This window comes from Eptesicus fuscus, chromosome 15 (assembly GCF_027574615.1).
Source record: "Eptesicus fuscus isolate TK198812 chromosome 15, DD_ASM_mEF_20220401, whole genome shotgun sequence".
NCBI classification, from domain to species: Eukaryota; Metazoa; Chordata; class Mammalia; order Chiroptera; family Vespertilionidae; genus Eptesicus; species Eptesicus fuscus.
Window position 1 is genome coordinate 17600919 of NC_072487.1, and position 22285 is coordinate 17623203.

At 39.1% G+C, this 22285-nt stretch overlaps 1 protein-coding gene across 1 annotated transcript in view; it reads right to left on the bottom strand.

Moving 5' to 3' along the window:
- Positions 1 to 22285, bottom strand: part of FOCAD (focadhesin) — a 243842-nt gene that overhangs the window by 191342 nt on the left and 30215 nt on the right. The window contains exons 5-7 of the mRNA XM_008145042.3: positions 15362 to 15463; positions 10652 to 10856; positions 7340 to 7546 (exon numbers count right to left, since the gene is read on the bottom strand). Coding sequence (XP_008143264.2) covers positions 7340 to 7546; positions 10652 to 10856; positions 15362 to 15463 — 514 coding nt within the window. The remainder of the gene's footprint in view (positions 1 to 7339; positions 7547 to 10651; positions 10857 to 15361; positions 15464 to 22285) is intronic.

A 22285-nucleotide genomic window follows, 5' to 3' on the forward strand; every position in this document is an offset into this window, starting at 1 on the left:
GAAAAGGAGAAAACACAATGAGTTTTTATGAAGTTCCCAGAGCCACGGCTTTATAACTTGTACCCAGGAAGAGTACATTCAGCATAAAGATTGTTAACCTGTTACAGTTGTGCCTCCATACCTGTGGGCTCTGTATCCAGAGATTCAACCAAAAGCAAATCAAGAATACCTTAAAAATGGTCGATTGTTGCTGATGTGCACTATGAAGTTAGATCCATGATGGTTGCATCTGTACTGAACAGGTACAGACTTTTTCCCTTGTCCTTATTGCCTATTATTCCCTAAACAATACAGTATAACAACTATTTACATAGCATTTACATTGTATTGGGTATTATAAGCAATCTAGAGATGATTTTAGGTGTGTATGAAGGATGTGCATAGACTATATGCAAAAATTACGCTAATTTATTTAAGAAACTTGAGCATTGTAGAGTTTGGTGTCCACAGGGGATCCTGGAACCAATCCTCCAAGGACACCAAGGGATGACTGAACACAAAATTATGAACGTAAGCCTGTTCTCCTAAAGGAAAAATCGGCGAATGCCGGAGCACTCTTACAGAAATTCTAAATCTTGTATCTGGCCAAAGAACAATAGGCTAAAAAAATAATTTACAGAAATAATACCTTAACACAGTACAGTCACATGTCTTCAAAACAGTGAATCTTTGCAAGCCGCTAAAGACAACCAGAAATCCTGAATTTAAGAATATTTCGTTTTTGAGAAGTAGCTCAGTTGTCTACTTACCTAATACAGGCATGATTCATCTATATAACTTGCATAATAAATTATACTAAATGCATTTTAATAAATCATATTATAATGGAAGAAACATTAGTGCCTAGGGAGGCAGAGATTATTTTTAAATTACAGTAATTTATTAAGCATATTTAAATGCAGCAAAGCAATAACCATAGAAACTTTAAATCATTAATTTCACCAAGTATATGAATAAAATGAAAAAGAGAAAAACGACATGTACATTAAGTTCCAATAAATAAGATGCAAGTGACATAAGATATTATTTGAGGATTCTAAATACAGAAAACATTAACATATTATGGAACTAACAAAGAAAGGTCTATCACACTTTGCTAGAATTACTTCATTCTGAAATTTCACAGAAGTACCTGCAAAGCAGAAATACCTATAAATCATGAGGACAGGCAAGGAAAAAAGGATACGTGAGGTAGTGCCACATTAAAGAAACCCTTTAGAGAAAACAACTTCATCTGAGCCACTCAGAAGTTATAATCTTGGGGATGCTATCAACTCTGGCACAAAGTAATAAATATCTATATATATAAAAGCCTAAGCAACTGTACAACTGGCTGACTGGCTGGTAGCTATGACATGCACTGACCACCAGGGGGCAGACACTCAATGCAGGAGCTTCCCCCGGTGGTCAGTGTGCTCCCACAGCCAACCTCCTGTGGCTAGCCAACCTCCCGCAGTCCCTCCTCCCGGCCGGCTGGCCAGCCCAATCAGCCCTGATGGGAACTGGGTGAGATGGCCCTGATTGCCCCATCACTGGCCAGGCCAAGGGACCCCACCCGCGCACCAATTCATGCACCAGGCCTCTAGTATATGTATAAATCATTTAAAAAGTAAATTTAATCACAATGCAAAATCTTCTAAAGATGTTATGGACTTAAAAAAAAAACAAAAAAAAAAACAGCTAGCCTGGCCAGTGTGGCTCAGTGGCTGAGTGTTGACCTATGAACCAGGAGGTCATGGTTTGATTCCTGATCGGGGAACATGCCCAGTTTGCAGGCTCCATCCCCAGTGTGGGGCATGCAGAAGGCAGCCAATCAATGATTCTCTTTCAATATTGATGTTTCTCTCTCTCCCTCTCCCTCTCCCTTCCTTTCTGAAATAAAATAATATATTTTTTTAAACAGCTAAAGAGGAAAACTGATTTTTTAATGGAATATATTCTAATTTTTGTCTTCGCAGCTTATATATGTTCACTATTTTGAAATACAGTTGAGAACCATGAAGCAACTGTTATCTATTTGAGGACAATAAATGCATTTTGAAATAAATACGCTTACAGTATACACCATCACACTATTCTTTGCCATTATCTTTTCCTCAATTTCATTTCAAACTCTGCATGTTCATAAAAAAACAAAAAGAAAACCAGCATGAAGATTTAAATTTCAAATTTACCAGCTACCAAGAGGATCGGAGACAAAAGTATTCCTGTATTCGAATGCTATCACGGGAAAGCCTTTTCTACACAAGCTGTCACTGAAAGGGTCACCAAGTGGCTTTTCAGGGTTCTAAAACGGTCTAACCCATCTTACGTGGCTGCAACTTAAAGGTATGAAGGCAGAAACAAGAGTAGCCTTTTCAGAACAGAGGGTGCAAGCCTTTCCTGGAGATGCAAGACACCAAAAGTAAGGAAAAGTCATTGTGGAGGATTAAACTAAATGATCTTACATTTCTTTCACTTCTGAGAGGTTACAAGTTTGTTTGATTGATTTCTAACAGAGACTAAAGATTGGGACCATTTCATGAGATCTTTTCATAAACGCTGTGTTGGACATCTCGTGTGCACTTCAAACACTGCTGTAGTTACTCTTGCTTCAGACCAATGAGACATCCCGAAGCACAGGGAGTTAAAACTTGCCAACGAGGCCAACAGAAGCCCAAGTACAAATATCTCCCTCTTTATTCTGGGTCCCTCAGGAGGGTTCTGAGACATTTCATACGAATACTCAGAATACTCTGTGGGATGGAACAACTGGTGCTGGTAGCAGTGGCCAACTTGCTAATATGTATATCGCCTCTCCCATGGTCAATGTTTCGCGCTTCTTGGCCCTCTCCCACATGCTTCCTGTGACTGCACTTGCACATGAATGCCTGTTGCATCAGCCTCTGCTTTGGGGAAACCCAGGGTCTGCTTCTGTTTACTTTTGGGGAACCCAGGCTAATTCAGAGTCTACCTAGAAAAGGAAGGCAAATATTTTTAAAAAGGGGGAAATGCCATTGGAGTCTTCCCTTGGAGTCTACACTTTTGAGCACCACCTATGTACCAGGCGCTAATGTGCCTAGGGACGCTGCTGTGAACAGGATGGCAGGGAAAACAAAGTGTAAGAAAGCTCTATCAGAGGTAAGTATCTGTAGCAGACACGATGGAGACGGAGCCCAGCTCACAGTCTCCCAGGGCCATGTCTGCGCCTACCCTGTCCCCAGGGCAGAGCTGATTGATCCAAGCTGGGCCAATCAGACAATAGGGGCTTGATCAGATTCAGGATTTGTTTAGTTCATTTTTTGTTTCTAAGATGACCAGGAGTTGTGTGTTCTTTCATCCAGAAGCATATAATGTGTGTTGCTCTTCTTTTTTTGATGTTAGTAGCTATTGATGTTCAGTGCCTAGTTCAATTAATTCATTAGGAGTTAGAGAAACATGTCAGAGTGCACCAAGAGGATACAATCAGCAGAATTCACAATGTAGAAAACTCTACAGCTCACATAAACCAGGTTTTTCAATACATACAAGGGGGGGGTGAGGGGGACAGAAGTAGATAATACAATAATTATTAATAACAATATAAGAATAAACTGTTTTGCATACTCACACGTGTAAACCTACTTTTTTCCATCCTGTATACTTCAAGGGAATAAAAGGGAGGGAATGACCTTTAGTATAAAAGATCATGCCCACAAAACTATATTATGATGTGTAGGCTTATGCATTTAGGTGTTAAAACTATTTTTAAAATGTAAGAAAGATACTCCTATAGAAGTCAGGACAGTCAGGGGACAGAGGAGGTTGTGATTAGGACTAGGCTTGTGGGAAACTTCTGTGGTGGCTAAAAAAGTTCAATCTGTGTGATGCTTACTAGGGTGTTTGCCTTATATGCAAATATATATATATATATATATATAATCACCTGAGGGCCTAGTTTAAAATACAGATGCTTAAGCCTCACACAGCCCTGCTAATTCAATTTCTCTAGGGGCAGGCCCCAGGCATTTGCATTTTAATAAACTCTGCCTAGTGATTTTTATGCATACTAGCTTGTAAGCTTCACAAACCTTGTCTGTTTTTACCTAATTATTTGTAGCAAAGTGTTTGCCACAGAAGATGCTTACTAAATATATGCTAAATGTGTAGTGTGGGGAGAGGCAGATATACAATAAGATGGTCAGAATGATAGTGAAAAATAAACTCTATAAAATTATAATTGATAATCATGTCACTATGCAAATGAATCTAGTACAAGCACAAAGGAACAATATGAGGTACAGTTAAAAACACACAACTCTTGGTAATTTAGCTATATAATATTTTCTATATAATATTTATCCATAAAATATTATCTGTCTATATTTTTCTATATATTATCTATTATATACCCAATAGGTAAAACCATATGTAGATATTATATAGATATATAATAAAGATATAATTATACATCTGAGGGGATTTGATATTTTATCATAGTATGTATTTATTAATATATAATAGGCATTACATAATACATGACAGATATACAGTATATTACTGTATGTTATCAATGCACACCACTACTATACATAAATATATTATACTAGAGGCCTGGTGCATGAAATTTGTGCATGGGTAGGGTCCCTAGGCCTGGCCTGTGATCAGGCCAATCTTCCCCAGCTGCTGGCAGCTGGCCCTGCCCCCCGCCACCACTGCAGCCCATCCTCTGTGTATGGGGCCACCAGCGGGGTGATTGGGGCCCCGCTTGCACCCGCCTTGGCCTGGTACCATCGGCGTCCACCACCACCCACTTGATTCCCCGTTCCCCATCAGGCAATAGGAGCCTGCTGGCCAGGAGGAGGGACCAAGAGGTTGGCCGGCAGGCCCCAATTGGGAGATTAGGGCCTGCAGGCTGGGGGCAGCTCCTGCATTGAGCATCTGACCCTTGGTGGTCAGTGCACATAGTGACCGGTTGTTCTGCCATCTGGTCGATTTGCATATTATGCTTTTATATACACTGAGTGGCCAGATTATTATGATCTCTGAAAGCATAATAATCTGGCCACTCAGTGTGTGTGTGTGTGTGTGTGTGTGTGTGTATACATATATATACATATACATATATACATACACATATATACACATAAATACATATATACATACACATATATACACATATATACTATATAAATATATATATATATACACATACACATACACACACACACACACACACACACACACACACACACATATATACACACATACATACACATATTAGAGGCCCAGTGCATGAATTCGTGCATGTGTGGGGTCCGGCCAGCCTGGCCAGGGGGAGAGGACATGGGCGGTTGGCCAGCCTGTCTGCTGGTCGAACTCCTGGTCAAGGGGACAATTTGCATATTAGTCTTTTATTATATAGGATATACACTGAGTGGCCAGATTATAATGTGTTCAGAGATCATAATAATCTGGCCACTCAGTGTATATAGATAATAGTATATAAAAATAATATTATTTAGAGTCCAAGCATAGAAACCAGTCTAACCTCAAGATTGTCAAATTGACCAATGATTACTTGAGTCTTCAATCTTTCACCAAAACACATTCACTCTCTCCATTTCCTTGTCTGCCATTCACTCCCTTAATCCAATTTGTTCCTACCACCACCGCTACACTGAAACTGATTCCTCTAATGTGGACAATAAACTTCCACTTGCTGCATCATAAGAGTACTTACTTTTCTGATCTTACTTCACATCCTCTCTCCATGGCAATGCTGACCATCCCCCTTTTTAAGAGATTCCTGCCCTTGATTTTCATGTCACCTGTCTGAAGAAGACCTGTCTCTTCTGCTTGTCATACAACCTTTAGCCCTTCTTTCCCAGACTCCTCTATCAGTACACTCCAAGTATCAGCAGTCCCTGCAGTTCCAACCCAAGCCCTGTCATGCAACCCCATAGTTAAAACTTAAAACTCTGACTCTAAGTAAATGTCTACAAATCTATACCTTTAGTTTAGGCTTCTATCCTGACTTTCCAAACCATACAGCCAACTGTTTATGATCCATACATACATTAAACCAAGCATATCTCAAAACAAAGTTGCCAATTTCCTTCTAACATCAGCTACCACTTCCAAAAGTGAATGACACTATCCAGTTGTCCAAAATAGAAAACTAAAAATCTACCAAGGACCCTCTCCTTGACCATCTAGTCACCACAAAGCCCTATTGGTTTCATCGCCTATATTTTTACTTTCCCATCTTCATTTCCCTAATTAGCTCCTTGCTATAAACCGGATTGTGCCCTTCTAACCCCAAATTCACATGCTAAAGCCCTACCTGCCAATGCAACTGTTGTTGAGTAAAGAAGCAATTAAAGTTAAACCAGATCACAAGAGCGGAGCCCTATTCCAGGAGGACTGTGTCCTTACAGGAAGGAACAATAGAGAGCTCACCCTTGCTCTCTACCACGTGAGGACACAGCAGTTGTCCACAAGCCAGGAAGATAGATAGCCCTTGCTAGGATTCAAATCAGCCAACATCCTGATCTTGGACTTCCTAGCCTATAGAACTGCAAGAAAAAAATGCTGTTGATTAAGCCACCCAGTCTATGATATTTTCTTACGGCAGCCCTAGCAGTCTAAGATATCCCTCCTCATTCCCTGCCCCATAAGTGCTACCCTGTTCTAAACCCTCCTCCACTCTACCATCAGAATAACCTGCCACACACAAACTAGCAGGGCACCTCTCTGCTGAAAGGTCTTCAATAGCATGCTGTTACCTAGAAGATAAAATGTGAACTCAACTCTGGGCCTTATCTCCTATACCGAGACCCTTCAACTATACTCAGCATCTTCTTGTTTTCTGAGCGGGCCTTGCTGGCCTGCTCTCGCATGCTTCTGTGCCTGGGCACATGCTGTTCCTGCAGCCGGATGCCTTCCAGCCTCTGGTGTGGACCAGGCCAACTCCTATTCAGCCTTCTCACATCTGAACTCATGCCCTCCTTTCCTTAACTGTGCCCTTTAAATACCGCAAAGCATTCACCTGACTGTATTGTAATCATTTATTTCCATGTCTGTAAGCCCCTTGAGGTCACGGAATGCACCTTTTCATCTATGTATTCTATAGGATCTGGCATATAATAAATGTTCATTACTTGTGTCCTACATGAGTAAATGGAAAAGTGACCGAGTGGCAGATACTTAACTGATGCGCTAAAGAGTATTTAGTGATTCATTTTTTATAATAAATGATGACATTAGTATGATCTAATCATATGAGAGCAACACACCCCTTTGAAGTGCGCACCTACCCAGCTCTTCAGTGACCCACTGAAGTGATAACTGACGCATTAAAATTTCTTACTATCCTTACCTCCTTCAGCAGCTCAACACTTCGCTCCAAAAGGTGAATTAAAGATGTGCATTCCCCAGTTATCTTCAAGCTGACTTCACAGACGCACAGCAGCTGAAGGGTCAGCTGGGTAAGCTGAATTTTCCAGAAACCAGGGTGACGCGAAAGGCTTAAATACACCTCCTCGATAAACAGCATCACTTCTGTTGTCTGTATCAGATCTTTTGTCTGTTTTAAAAAGTCGTTATATAACATTACAATGAAGTACAAACCAAAGAATAATTTTAAATTACATCATAAACGTTAAATATTTTTTCCTTAAACTTATACAGTCTTAAGGAGAGGCAGAAATGTACACAACTCAGATGGGATTAAACTATACATCTCTGCCTTTTCCTTCTGTCACTATGGTACACAAAATAATTGCTACTGTTTTTATTACTGCTGCCTGGCACCAATTGTTTTCATTTATTTTTCTAACTTCTCTGAGTGCAGATTTCTTAAGACAAATTACATGACAGTGCCAACATCTTGAAGGAATTTAAAGTTGGTTCTGAGCTCTCCAAATGAACTCTCCTTTCTAAAACTGCAACATAATTAGCTGATAGTAAAGGGCTAGCATGTTATTTTAATTCACTATAAGTCTTTCATCTGCAAGGTAGTTGCTCAGAGCACCTTAACTGAGAGCATCATTTCCACTCTCAGCAGGCATGAGGAAAGACCATATTCACATGGCAGGGTATCTTCTCCACAGGCTAATGGATTAGATAGGAAAGACTTGGATGCTCTTGAAAAATCTCAATTCAATTCAAGGCCAGCTGTTCTGATCACAGTTCTGGAGTCGGCATTAAGGATATGGTCCTGCTAGCAGACACACTGGCATTTCCCAGAGATTGGGTTACAAACAATGAACCATCTGCTTCAATCAGGAGCCTGTGTCTGTTAAATTCATCAACAGGGAAGCCTACAGTTGACCAGCTGTACCTTTCACCAGTCATTACCACCGTAATAACCCCAAGTTATACACAGAGAGAAACACTCATTCCTAGCAAACGAGAAAAAAGGTATTATAAGATCAAGGGGGAGGAGATAGTCCAAAATACCAAGTTATAAAAAAATAAATGTAAAAGGTTCAGTAAATTATTTTTGCTTTTTTGCAAATATAGAGTGGGAGAGGCAAAAGGCCACCAAGAAAAGGAAGGGACTTAAAATTAAGTAAAGCCTCAAGTCTGACATTTCCTTGAATGCACTTTTTTGGTGCATAACCGAAATTTTCCATAATAAAAAAGCTTTCGAAAGACAACCTCAGCAAGTTAGCATGAAAGGCTCTCTAATCTTTATCATTACCACAGTTCTTAACAAGAACCATTTTAAAGTGAAATAGATCATGTACAATGGTAACATGTATGATGACAAGAGCCACAATTAAAAAGAAAGAACTGCTAGGACCAAAGTCAACAGTGAAGTTTAAGACAGGTGAGTCCCAATAAAGAAAATATAAACTGAAGGGCAGCTGGCATGAGAAGAAAAGGCAATAGGAGTTCCACTGACCGCCATCTGATCATAGGGCAGTAGGGAGGCATGGCTATTTCTAAAAAAACTTTAATGAGTGTGATTCTATTCAGGTGCTCAGTCTGTATTCAGCACTAAGAGGAACATTTCATAGTAACACAGAATCTGAGCGCCAATAAACTAGAGAATTCCTGCCATAGGACAGTGAAGCCTGGAAACCATTTCATATGGAGAAGTATGAAGTTGATGAAGGAAAGAAAGGAGGAAGAGAGAGAAAGGAGGGAAGGATGGAAGGGGGAAAAAGAAGGCAGAGAAAAACAACATAGGATGCAGATAGGCTTTTGAAAAAGCTTGTTTTTTTCTGAGAAGAATTGTGACTAATGAGTCGTCTTAGGAAAATGCAGGTAAATTAGAAGAAGTACTTGCTAAAAGGAAGGAAGGAAGGGAAGGAAGAAGGGAGGAGGAGGAAGAAGGGAGGGGAAGGGAGGGAGGGAGGGAGGGAGGGAGGGTTTCCTTGCAAAATAGTTTCTAAAGAGTCTAAGAAATGCCTGTAATCAGTGGGAACATGGATTACACTGCTGCGTCCAGATTCCTCATTCTAAAAAAGCCAGTATGTTCAGTGATTAAATGTGTTTATGTTGCTAGTTCAATTTGTTTCAAATGGTGTATCCCCCTTTTTTTTCTCTCACCTATCTCAACTATATTAACAAGTCTTATATTCCCAGAAATATTCCACAGAGCTCCCTTTGATGAGTATTTAGGCTTGTCCATACAGGCTCATGAAGATGAAGACAAACCTCTATCCAAGAGCAGAGAGCAGGGTAACGCAAGCAAGGTGTGGTAGAGTGTACCCTAGTTCAAGATTTGTGAAAAGCCACAGGCGAATTCATGTTAATTCCCTTTTCTCTGCCTTGATTACAGAAAGGCCAATTTCTGAGTCACAAAGGCAAGATTCACTCTCATCATTCCTTGCTAGCACAACTTAAAACAGGTCATCTGTGACCACAAGTGATCACTTTGAAAAATATTCTCTCCATCCACTAAGCAGCACGATGCTCAGATTCTAGGCAAAGGACAAACCCGGATGATGGGACGGGGTGGCCTGACAAATGAACCACTACATTAAAATCACAACACACTGGCAACTGCAGTTTTTGGTGTGTGTGTGTTGTTTTTTTAATCTGCAGTTATAGAGACATTAGCTCAGATTTATCTCTCCCCTGAACTCCCTAGGCATTTTATCCATACCTCTGTTAAACATCTTTCATCCACCCACTTTGAATTATTAAAATTTATATACGTGGTTTAACTCCCTTACTAGACCCTGGGCTTCTCAAAAGCCAGACCCGTCAGGGCCTCGCACATGTTGTAAGGGGACACGTGGAAACGGAAACCGAGCCAGCACTTGGCCGGTCAGCCCTGGGTCCCAGGGCTCTGTCTGCCCCGAGATACACCTTTTTCCAATTTGCACAGAGAGATCTTTCTTATTTTTTTCCGATAACTCGCTTAGTCTCTTGCACAAGGAGAAATTCAATTCAAGATTCTTTTTCCTAAGAAGCCTTTCTTAAGCAAAGGAAAGTTTTCACTCCTATTAATTCTAACATGGAGTGTGCTGATTTACGTATCTGTGAATTTAGTTAACATTGTACACATCATCAGTGTTAAATCTAGATTTGGTTCCTTCGTCCTTTCCAAAAGCCTGCAAGCTTTTCCGGAGCCAGGACTGCGCCCGAGTTTGCCAAGTCACAGGGGTTCTACTTTACACACGACCGTGCCAATCAGCACGTGCTGGTGCTCCGAGGGCAGGAAGAAAGGCCTCACCTGCAAACACGGGACCATGTCGCAACACAGCTGAAGGGTCTGCTGCTCCAGCATCGATGGCTGTTCTTCGTCACGAAGAACCCGGGGCTGAAGGAGGACCTTCAGCAGGGCTAGTCTGAGTTTAGCATATTCTTGCAACTGGGATGGTTCACAATAGAGATACCAGAGAAACGGTGCCATTATCTGGACGCATGAAGCTTCCGACCTGCAAATCATGTGACACAAAAGCCAATCACAGAGTATCAAGCAAGCAAGTGTCCGAGTGTCAACTAATAGCTCATGACCTATCATGAACCGTGTTAGCAAGTGTTAACTACTTTTCATGATTCTTCTGTTCCACAAGGACCTACCTATACCCTCACCAAACAGTGCCTTGTGCGCTGGAGAAAATGACCATAAGCCTGCTGGCCAGGACTAAGGGTCTCTACCTGCACCCTAGCACAGCATCTACCTAGTACATCTCACCCTAGCACAGCATCTACCTAGTACATCTCACCCTAGCATAGCATCTACCTAGTACATCTCACCCTAGAACAGCATCTACCTAGTACATCTCACCCTAGAACAGCATCTACCTAGTACATCTCACCCTAGAACAGCATCTACCTAGTACATCTCACCCTAGAACAGCATCTACCTAGTACATCTCACCCTAGCATAGCATCTACCTAGTACATCTCACCCTAGAACAGCATCTACCTAGTACATCTCACCCTAGAACAGCATCTACCTAGTACATCTCACCCTAGAATAGCATCTACCTAGTATATCTCACCCTAGAATAGCATCTGCATTTCACACTAGAACAGCATCTGTATCTCACATTACATCTCCAGCATCTGTCTTTGGTGAACAGCAGAATCATGAGAACCTTTCAAGAATTATAGATGTCAAGACCCATTTTCCAGGAATATAATCCAGGCATGCATTTTCAGAAACACTCTGTACATGAGGTTCTATATAAAACAAAGCCACACAGACAACACAGGAAGATTATAAGTTAATATTTACTTGTGAACAGGGTGTGCAACTAACTGCACCTTATGCCTTTAAGGTCATTTGATCCTCACTACAAACTTATAAAATAAAAAAAATATTATATCCCAATTATGCAGAAACTGAGGCAGAAAGAGGTGAAGTGACCTGCCAAGTCCCTCCTCGTAAGCTATTCCTATGCAGAGGAGGAAGGCAAACATTACCAATCTATTGTATCTTTAGATTTCAATATACACTGAGTGGCCAGATTATCCTGATCTCTGAACGCATAATAATCTGGCCACTCAGTGTACTTCTCTTGAGTACCTCATTTATTTGATATCAAAGATACTATAAATCATGCACTTGATCAGTTTTCCCCTTTGCACTGGCTGATAGAAAGCTCAGGACAAATAGGTGGTTGATCTCCAGCAAAAGTCTAGAATACTTTTGGTTCCCATTTGAAATACAAATACACTGAGTGGCCAGATTATTATGAGTTCAGAGATCATAATAATCTGGCCACTCAGTGTATATCCCAGTAACTCCAAGTCCAAAGTTACTAAAATGCCAAAATGACCTTTCAAATGTAAATTTTCATTATGTCATTAAATAGTTTGAAAGAGTTTACCCTTAAAATATTTAGTCCCATTCACAAATCCTCCATAATTTTGCCTCTGCTTATCTTTCCGGCCTCCTTTCTGGCTCTTCTCCACTCTCCACTGAATCTCCCCTCTAGTCATCCAGCTTCTTTCTCCCTTGCTATTCCCTCTCCCTTTCCTGTTCCTTCCTCTGCCTAATTTCTATCATCTTTCAGTTCTCTCCTTTAAAATGACTTCCTGAGGGCCTTCCCTGACACCTATCCTGGGTCGGAGCCTTATTAACTTCCAAAGGACAATGACTTTATTGCCGTTATAATTCATTATCTTTATCCCTTGCCAGACTATAAGCCAAATGAGGGCATGGACCATGGATTTCTGTTTACTTCTGTATAACCAATAACTGTACACAGTAGGCCTTCAAAGAGATGCTCAGTCGATCATTAAATTAACTGATTCAGTTACACTAAATCTAGATTAGTTTTACAATTTGCATATGCCAATTAAGATTTTAATATTTTTTGTATTTATTATACATTAAAAAGTATTATATACAAAGATAAACCAGGCATTATCTATTCTTAAGAAGCATAGAATCTAATAGGGGCAATCAGCTTTGTTCCTGAACTTGAGTATAGAAAGTGAAAATTGCTAAAAGAAAGGTATGTTGCATGAAGGAAATACTATTTGAATTATGATTGACAATGTAACTTTATAACATACATTCCACAGCAATGTGATTTCAAAACATCATTAACAATAATCTTAAGTTATCAAATTGATAAGATTTAATTAATTTATTAATTTATTTATTCGCTTTGCAAAATGTACTGAATACCATACCATTCACTCTTCTATGTGCTAGAAACAAAAACAGATTAGATGCTTGCTCTAATGGAACTCACAGTCTGGAGGTTAATATTTTTCCCTCAAGTGCAAAAATACTTATACAATCTACAAAAAAAAAAAACACACCACAAAAGGACTTTTTTGAGTTAATAATTATTACTGAAACATATTTCTTTATCAAACCATCCACTTTAGGAAACTAAAAACAGCTTCGTAGATCAAGCAAGCAGATGATGTATTATTAGTTAGACTACGAAGCACAGGTTTCCAGAAAAGAGGTTTAAGAAACACTGTCTCCCCATTTCTCTCTAATAATGTGTTCCCCACAGAATAAATACTCTCCAGGTGTTAAGAACATCCACGAATAGCTTATCAGTTTTCTCCCACTTTGAGATATTGAAGGTGAAATGCAAGGTTCATATACAAAAATATATTTCCAAGATGCTGTTATTATTTGACAGCAGGAGCATAATGTTGAACTTTCTTAAGGACAATATGCTATATGCACTTAAAACTCTCCTTGGCTTAATCTGTCCCGATTTTATATATTGCATTACCGATGTGGTATCTAATGATTAACTATCACTTCAGTACATATGTATGAAATTACCAGGGCTTAAGGAGAAAAGGGAAATAATAAAACATAACCTGAAATCCCAAAGTTATTAAGAATGTTTAAAAATGTAATCAAGTATATCTACACATACGTCTTTAATCTTTCTGTTTACCACAAAGGGAGAAGGGGCGGGGAAAGGCCTGAAATGAGAGTCAAAAGCTGAGGCTTCCAGCCCAATGCCACCATTAACTTGCCATGTGACCTGAGCAAGTCATTTAATATTCCTCAGCTCCCTCATCCAGAAAGTAAGTTAGACTAAAGTATCCTGGTCTAGGGTCCACGACATCAATGTCAATTTATGCACTTCTCAGTTCCATGAAGGTGAAGTTTTTAACATCACAAGGCCTTCTACTAGTATAAATGAATGCAGAACTTATTTATAAAATAATGCCCCACCCTGGCTGGTGGCTCAGTTGGTTGAGGCACCACGCCATACATGGAAAGGTCCTGGGTCGGATTCCCAGTCAGGGCACATACCGAGGTTGTGGTTCAATCCCTGGTTGGGGCACATGTGAGAGGCAACTGATCAATGTTTCACTCTCACATCTATGTTTCTCTCTCCCCATCCCCGCTCCCTTTCTCTAAAATCAATAAAAGCATGTCCTTGTGTGAGGATTAAAAAATATATATATGTAGGGTGTCCCCCCCAAAAAACTGTATATACACACTTTGAGTAATTATAAAGGCAGCGTTTACTAAAATACATTACATTTTCAAAATTGAGCTATCAGCTGTTGAAGTGTATATACATTTTGGCGGACAGCCTGTAATATATATATAATATATAGTATATATAAAATAATACATATATGTTATATCTTCTAAATGTATTATGTATGGAGTATCAAAGCTTTATGCCCTATTTTATATTATTACTAGGAAAAAGTAATTGACTTACGTTATTTTGCTTTATATTAATTGTTTAACACAACTATTAAAATAATTTATTATTAGCCCAGCCAGTGTAGCTCAGTGATAGAGTGCCAATCTATGAACCAGTTCTATTCTGTCAGGGCTTGATCACAGTGGGGGGCATGCAGGAGGCAGCTGATCAATGATTCTCTCTCATCATTGATGTTTCTATCTCCCTCTCCCTTCTTCTATGAAATCAATAAAAACATTTTTTTAAAAAATGATTTATCATTAAAAAAATTTTAAAGTTGTAGTAGTTTACTGAATATTTCTAATCAACTTTCCTAAATAACCAATTGCCCAACTTCTTTAATAACAGCTGTTCTCATATTTAATATCTGAACAATCAAGAAACACGGGAGGCCCTAGCTGGTTTGGCTCAGTGGCTAGAGCGTCGGCCTGTGGACTGAAAGGTCCCGGGTTCGATTCTGGTCAAGGGCATATACCTTGGTTGCGGGCACATCCCCAGTGGGAGGTGTGCAGGAGAGGCAGCTGATGGATGTTCCTCTCTCATCGATGTTTCTAGTTCTCTATCCCTCACCCTTCCTCTTTGTAAAAAATCAATAAAATATATATTTTAAAGAAAAAAGAAATATGGGAGGTTTTTGTTTTACTCTTAAAAATATTAAACTACATATGCTCAAAGACTTTTCTTCAGGAGAAGACACTGTAGTCAAAGCAGCTTAAAAAAAGAAAAAGCCAAGTTCTAAAATTAGCATACGCCACTCCATCGCCCTCGCTTATTTCACTTTACATTACCTTTCAGGGCATTGCTGGAAAAAAGCTGTCAGCTGCTGCAAAAGCACGGGCCAGCAATCAGGTCTGTGCTCAAGCACAGTGATCAAAGGCTGAGGATGATTTCTGAAAAACACAGGAAGTCACATTGGAAACTGTCATTTCAGGACTACACATTCTCAATATCCAAATATAGCAGAAAAAGAAAAAAAAGCCAATGCCATCTAGAGATTTTTTGCAGAATTCATAACTGCCACAAACTCTCATTTGCTGCATTGTTGCACAGTTGGCTCATTAGAACTGACATATTTTTTCCTTTGAGCTGTTTTGCAGAAAAGAGAATGAACCCGGAGAGTCTGAGAGACCCGAATCTGAGAACAGACTCTCTGCCACTTAACAGCTCTCTGACCGACCAAGCTCCTGATCCAGCAGCTGTCTCCTCTCCATCCCTGATGCCTTCACTTCTGAAAGTCATGCCTCCCCTCCTGCTGTTTTCTTTCCAAACCTGGAAGGTTCCATTTTCTCTAACATTGCCCCAACTCCTAAGCACTGGATCTCCTTCTCCGTTCCCCCTCCCCCCACCATTCCTCACAGTGCATGGCTCTGCGTTCCCCCGGTATATTTGAGAAGAGGAAGAAGAAAATATTTCCCCCATCGCAAACAACAAACTATTTAAACTGAAAATGTTGGAAATTTCTCTTGAATGAGGATAAATCTTTTTATTTGGGCTATGTGCATGAAGATACCTAGAAATATAAATATGTGTGTGTGTGTGTGTGTGTGTGTGTGTGTATATAAAATAAAATCTGAAATCTGAAGTATTAAGAAAAAGCACAAATAAGTTATTTTAAATAGTTCAAAAAGTCTACTAGAAACTGTAAATTTATTATATTTTTTAACTATGAAGCATTACACCACATTTTAGTTATTATGGATGTGGCTTCTTTCCCCAAAAAGTTTGTTTTAAGTAAAATGTAAATGCTGTCCTGGCCAGTGTTGCTCAGTGATTAGAGCATCGGCCCAAACACCAAAGGATCTCGGGTTTGATTCCTGGTCTAGGGCACAGACCTAGGTTGCAGGTTTGATCTCCAGCCCAGTTGGGGTGTGTGTAGGAGGCAACCAATTGGTGTGCCTCTCTCACATTAATGTTTCTCTCTCTCTTCCTCTCTCTTTATCTCTCTCTCCCCCCCCCCCTCCCTCCCTTCCACTCTCTAAAAATCAATGAAAAAATGTCCTTAGTGAAGATTAACAACAACAAAAAATGTAAAAGTCATTATAAATTCAAAAGTTCAAAAATACAGAAGTATCCATCTTTAAAAAAAAAGAATGGAAGGATGGATGGAAGGAAGGAAGGAAGGAAGGAAGGAAGGAAGGAAGGAAGGAAGGAAGGAAGGGGCAGACTAGTTACCGAAATGATTTAAGAATGTGTGATCATCTTACCAGCAATATCAGTATCACCTGGGAACTTATCAGAAATGTAAATAATTCTCTCCTCCAGCCCGGACCTAATAACCCTCCAGACAGTTCTGATGCACTGCCATCACGCAGTGGTTCTTAACCCTGGTCTGCAAGTCAGGTTCATCTGTGGAGCTCTTTAAAAAACACCACTGTCTAGGTCTCATTAGACTGAGGTTGCTAGGCGTGGACCCAGTCACCAGCAATTGTTAAAAACTCTTCTAGCAATTCTCATGTGTTGCCAGCGTTGATAACCACTGCCAAGTGAACCATCACAGAGGAGGGAGGTTGTTAGGAGTTAGAACGTTTTCTGATTTTTGTTTTCTCTTAAACAGGAAAGTATGTCACTTCCATCACATTGAAACACTCACCTTAAACACCTCTCTGACACTACTACACAGTTTCTGGGTATTATAACGCCATCTCTCTCTCTCCTCCTCAACCGCACCTCATCTATCACGCACTAACTTCACTGGCTGGCTGCAGGTTCTGCTAAAGCGCAGGCTATTTCTGACTGATCAGGTTACTGCCATTATGAGGGATCACTCCAAGCAATTATTCTTATGCCAAAACTCAACTCATATAAAAATCACTTTTCCAAACTCCAAACTCTTTGGCAGTTAAACCTACCTAGAACTTGCTTCTACTATGGTTGTCACAGATATTAACAAATGTAACAAATCCTAAAAGCGTCTCAGGTACGCATCATTGCCCAAACTTCTTAGATTAAGAGTTCAATAGGTCATGTTCAAGTAACATCAGTAAAAAGATCAGAACAGCAACTGCCATTATTTTATCTATGGGTTTTCCTTCTGACAAGCACCATACCGAAATGAGGAGCATCAGATATAACCACCACTAACCCTCCAGTTAGTGGGGGCATTTATAACTATTTAAAAAGAAAATCCAACAAGCCACCACATAGTTTTTGGGTGATTATAAAGCACTGAAGTGTTTTTAATAATACTCTTCCAATTCATTCGTTACCTCTTCTCACTCCTCAACCCCTAAAAATGTTAAGGATCCATCTCCTTTTTAAAAGTTAGTTTTGCCCAAATTAAATCAGGTCAACAGGAATAAGAGACAGGTGACTTTAAAGTCGGATTAGAAATGATGCACACATGGCAGAACACTCTGCCGTAACTCAGCTTCTACTTCACTGGGGTTGTGAGAACCGCCGTCTAGCAGCTCTAGCTTTGCGGCTTGAAGCCCGAGTCCTGCTTTGCTAGCTGCTGACTTCTGCAAATTCTACTTAGTATCTCAGACTTGAACTCTGAAGATAAGATTGAATAGAATATAGTAGGATAAGGATTCTCAGATTAATTATTAATTTCGACATCTGGATAATTAACTTTTTCACAGAAATGATCATGTCAGATCTAAGTAGAAATATGGTAGGAAACATACAATATTGATTCCAAGAAACTGAAAACCTTAAGGGAGAAGTCCAAAATAAGAACAATGAATCTTCCTGTTAACATTTGATTACTAATATTATACTATTTTAACGGGGTACAACAAACCTAAATTAATCATAATTGCAAAAACTTTGTTTTAATATGTTAATCATAATGAAACAAAGATAAATTGGTATGTAAATACACATATAAAATAAATGAGGCCTTATGTTTAAGTAATAGAATGGATGCATTTTCCAAATCAGTATATTTTATCGTGCAACTGCCATATGTAAGGGTTTCTCAGTCTTGGCAGTACTGACATGTGGGTCAGACAATTCTGTTATGGGGGTTGTCGAATAAACTATATGTTTAGCAGCATTCCTGGCCCCTCCCCTCTGGAAGCTAATAGCATTCACCCTAGTGATGATGATCAAATGTCCCCAGACATACCAAATGTCATCAGGGGGGCAAAACTGCCCCTGGGTAAGAACCACTTCACTAGGTAAAATGACAAGCACTATGAGAGGCACAGAGCTGATCAGAACATGGTACCAGCCTGAGTTACTGAAAAAAAACAAACAAACACAAAAACTATGATTTCATCTGCATCCTTCTTCACACTGAACCAAAAGCAGTCAATCAATTATGCTCGAAATTGTAAGTTTCTTATAAAAATATAGTCATCAAATATTAATAGTAGGTGTGTAAGAGAAATTAAAATGGAAAACAACTAAAATTATGCCTTTGCAAATATACAATCATTTTCCAAAATAAATAAAGCAGCATTAAATAATGTACATACTAATTTGGAGATGACAGAAAATAGTTATTTTCCTATTTAAAATATTATAATTTGAGCATTTAGAATGTCATAAGGCTAAGTATAGTTCACTCTTGATGTATTCAAGGACTGATTATTAAATTTATGGATTATTCAAGAGTTTTCTTTCTTCCTCTCACTCAGTGCTTGTTAGCCATTCTACTTCCTTCAAGAACATATAACTGAGAAAGGTCAAGGTACGTGAAGGATCCACAGTTTAAACAAGTCAACTTTGCTCTTTATTAGAAGCATGGTTGATCACAAAAGAAATAATGTGGTACAAAAGAACACCAAAACAAAACCTGGGTTATGCCTTAAAACTTCAATTATTCCCAAACCTGCTATTCAAGTTATAGAGTAAGTTGACTACAATACTTCATTCAAAATGATAGATGGGTTGGCTATACAATCAACCTCATCACTTGTATAGCTTATTGTCTGCCACTGTTTTACAAGTTTTGAAAAACAAACACAAATGTGGGGCACGGTCATCATCATTGTTATTTATATAAGCAGTGCCTACATAGTATCATCAAAAGTATTTACTGTTATACTGCCACTCCCATATCTCAGAAAAGAAAAAAAAAAAAAAACCACCACCAACAACTAGAAGTGGAGAGGTGAGGAGGTGAAATAATAGAGGGAAAGCATTGAATTAAGAGTCAATATCCAAATTTACATTCTGGCTCTGCAACAAATCGTGTGATCTCAGGCAAGAGAATTAACCTTCCTTAGGCAGTTTGTTTATCTGTAAGATGAGGAAATCAGACTACCAGTAAGTACCTTCTGCTGCCAAAGTTATATAACCCAAGCCACCCATGGAAGCCCTGACCTCACACTGCTCAGAAGAGGTGGAACCAACCCTGTGAAAGCAGAAGCGGTGACGATGGCTCTCAGCTATTAATAATTCTACGCCAAGCTTAAATGGCTCTAAGAACAATGTCTATTAAAATCTGAGACCTCAAAAAAAGAGGTCTCCTATTTTTATCTCATCAGCTTATATTTTTCATTTCAGAGAGAAGTGCTGTGTCCGGAATGAGCCCACAGAAATTTTTAAATCAGAATTTTCTAACTCTTGAGACATCCAATAGATTCTGCTTTTTTTAAAAAAGAGAAAGACATTGTTTCTAAAGATCGAAATCAATACAATCCAGGCAACCAGGTCACCCTTCATTGGCCTTCAGTGCCTCTAATCTCTCCCTCACTGTGCATTGTTGTGGGGGTTTTTCCTACCATAGAGCAACCGATGTGTTGCACGTTCTTCGGCACTTCCCTATTTCGTAATTTGTAAGTGTTTTTAATTGCTATTTGAAATAAAGTACTTACCATAGTACCTAGCACACAGAATACTCCACAAATGGGGTACTATTAGATTGTCATGCAGGTAGGTTTGTATCTTAAACTAGAGCATAAACAGTTTGAAAGCTGGGTCTATGTCTTATGCTTTTCATGTTTCCCTTTCAGTGCCAAAGGCACATCTAGAATAAATGTTACACACACACACACACACACACACACACACACACACACACACTTCCCCCAAAGAGCCTTTTTAAACTCTTTGACTGGATCATTAAAAACCAAGTTATCATAGTCCTGCTGGTACATTGTTTCATAGTCCAGGAGCTCAGAGGGGAAAAGCACAAGAAGCAGGCAGAATTTGGTACCTAATACTTCAAAATATTTTCAACAACACACATCAATACGTGCATCTTAACAGGACGGAGTTGGGGGAGGAAGGCAGGATCAATTCCTGGTTTCACTAGACCAGAGCAGAGGCAATGGTAAACTAAGGCATGTAACTAGATTCATCTTTCCAAGCGTAAGTACATCGATCCTAACAGAAAAGAGGAGTAAAAGACAAATTAGTCTTGTGGAAGGCAAGTCAAAAAGTTATTTGTAACCTTTAGGTCACCTCAACCTTTCTGCTCCATCTCTGAATGGAGGAAAGCCGGGATTTGATTTACATCATAAATTCAGCGATAGACAGAGATAGCCTTTTCTGCGCGAGGAGACAATGGCTGCAGTCACGGGCATTTCCATGTGCGCAGCTGTGACCCTGGCGCTTTCAGAAGCGCAGTGCAGCGCTTACTACATCAAACATGCATTTTAAAAGCATTTCTCTACCTGCTCTGAATTTTTATTCGAAAGCACTAGTTAGAAGCCAACAAGAGATTTTTTTAAAAAAATAGCTCTGCAGATTTTAAGTTTAAAAATGAATACTAAAAATTATTGTGAAAATTCCAAAATGATTATTACTATAAAACAGAAAATTAAATAATAGTGACTCGTTATACTGTATATCCCATAGTGTTTCAGGATGAAAGCATTTTATCCTGTCCACACAAGCTCCCAGAAAAAGGAAGACTTGGAGCAAAACATATTTTAATTTTGACATTTGACAAATTTTTTTGATCAATAAGGCAAATAGGGAGATTATAACATTTCTTTGAAAATATATATACTTCATATTACAATGATTCTGCCCTCATACCATCTTTTACAGGATCCCCATTTTGAGAGGCAGGGATTTGTTTAAATTAAATTTATTGCAGTGGCATTGGTTAATAAAATTATATAGGTTTCAAGTGTGAGATTCTGTGCTACACCATCTGTATAGAGGCAGGGATTTAATGCAAAGGTGTCCGCTAGTGTCACTATTTTAGATGCAGGTGATGGCTGGAGAGAAACATACAAACATTGAGTTAGGGATCCAAAGATTATATTATTAAATTACATGCCACGATTGCCAAAAATAAAAATAAACTAGAGGTAAGATAAATAGGCTAATAAGGCAAACATTATAACATCTTATGGTCTTAAAGACATTTATCAGCAAATTACCATACTAATTTTAAATTAAAAATCCACATTTAGAAGAACTTACAAAGTGTTTTCTAGTGGCAGTTACTAACTAGAAGATTGTACAATGTGTGCAGCTTATTCTTTAGGTCTGATTCTAAATCCCAGGTACAAACCCCAGATAATTAGAATCATAAACTGTGAACAACGACTCCCCAGGGTGGGAAAGAGAAAAGAGTAAATAAAAACATAAGCAAACATGCAGTTCAAAAGAAAGAATCAAATTGCAAAGAGGCAGACAGCCCTTGGAAAGTATTACTGCTATACCTCCCCCTTACTGTCCTAGCTTCTTTCCTATTCTTAATTCTGCTGGGCTTTTTCAGGAACACGGATACTCCCTTCTTACCCATTCTCTTGTTCCCGATTTTTCTAGAAAGATGTTCAGTAAAACAAGAATTCACAAATCCTCTG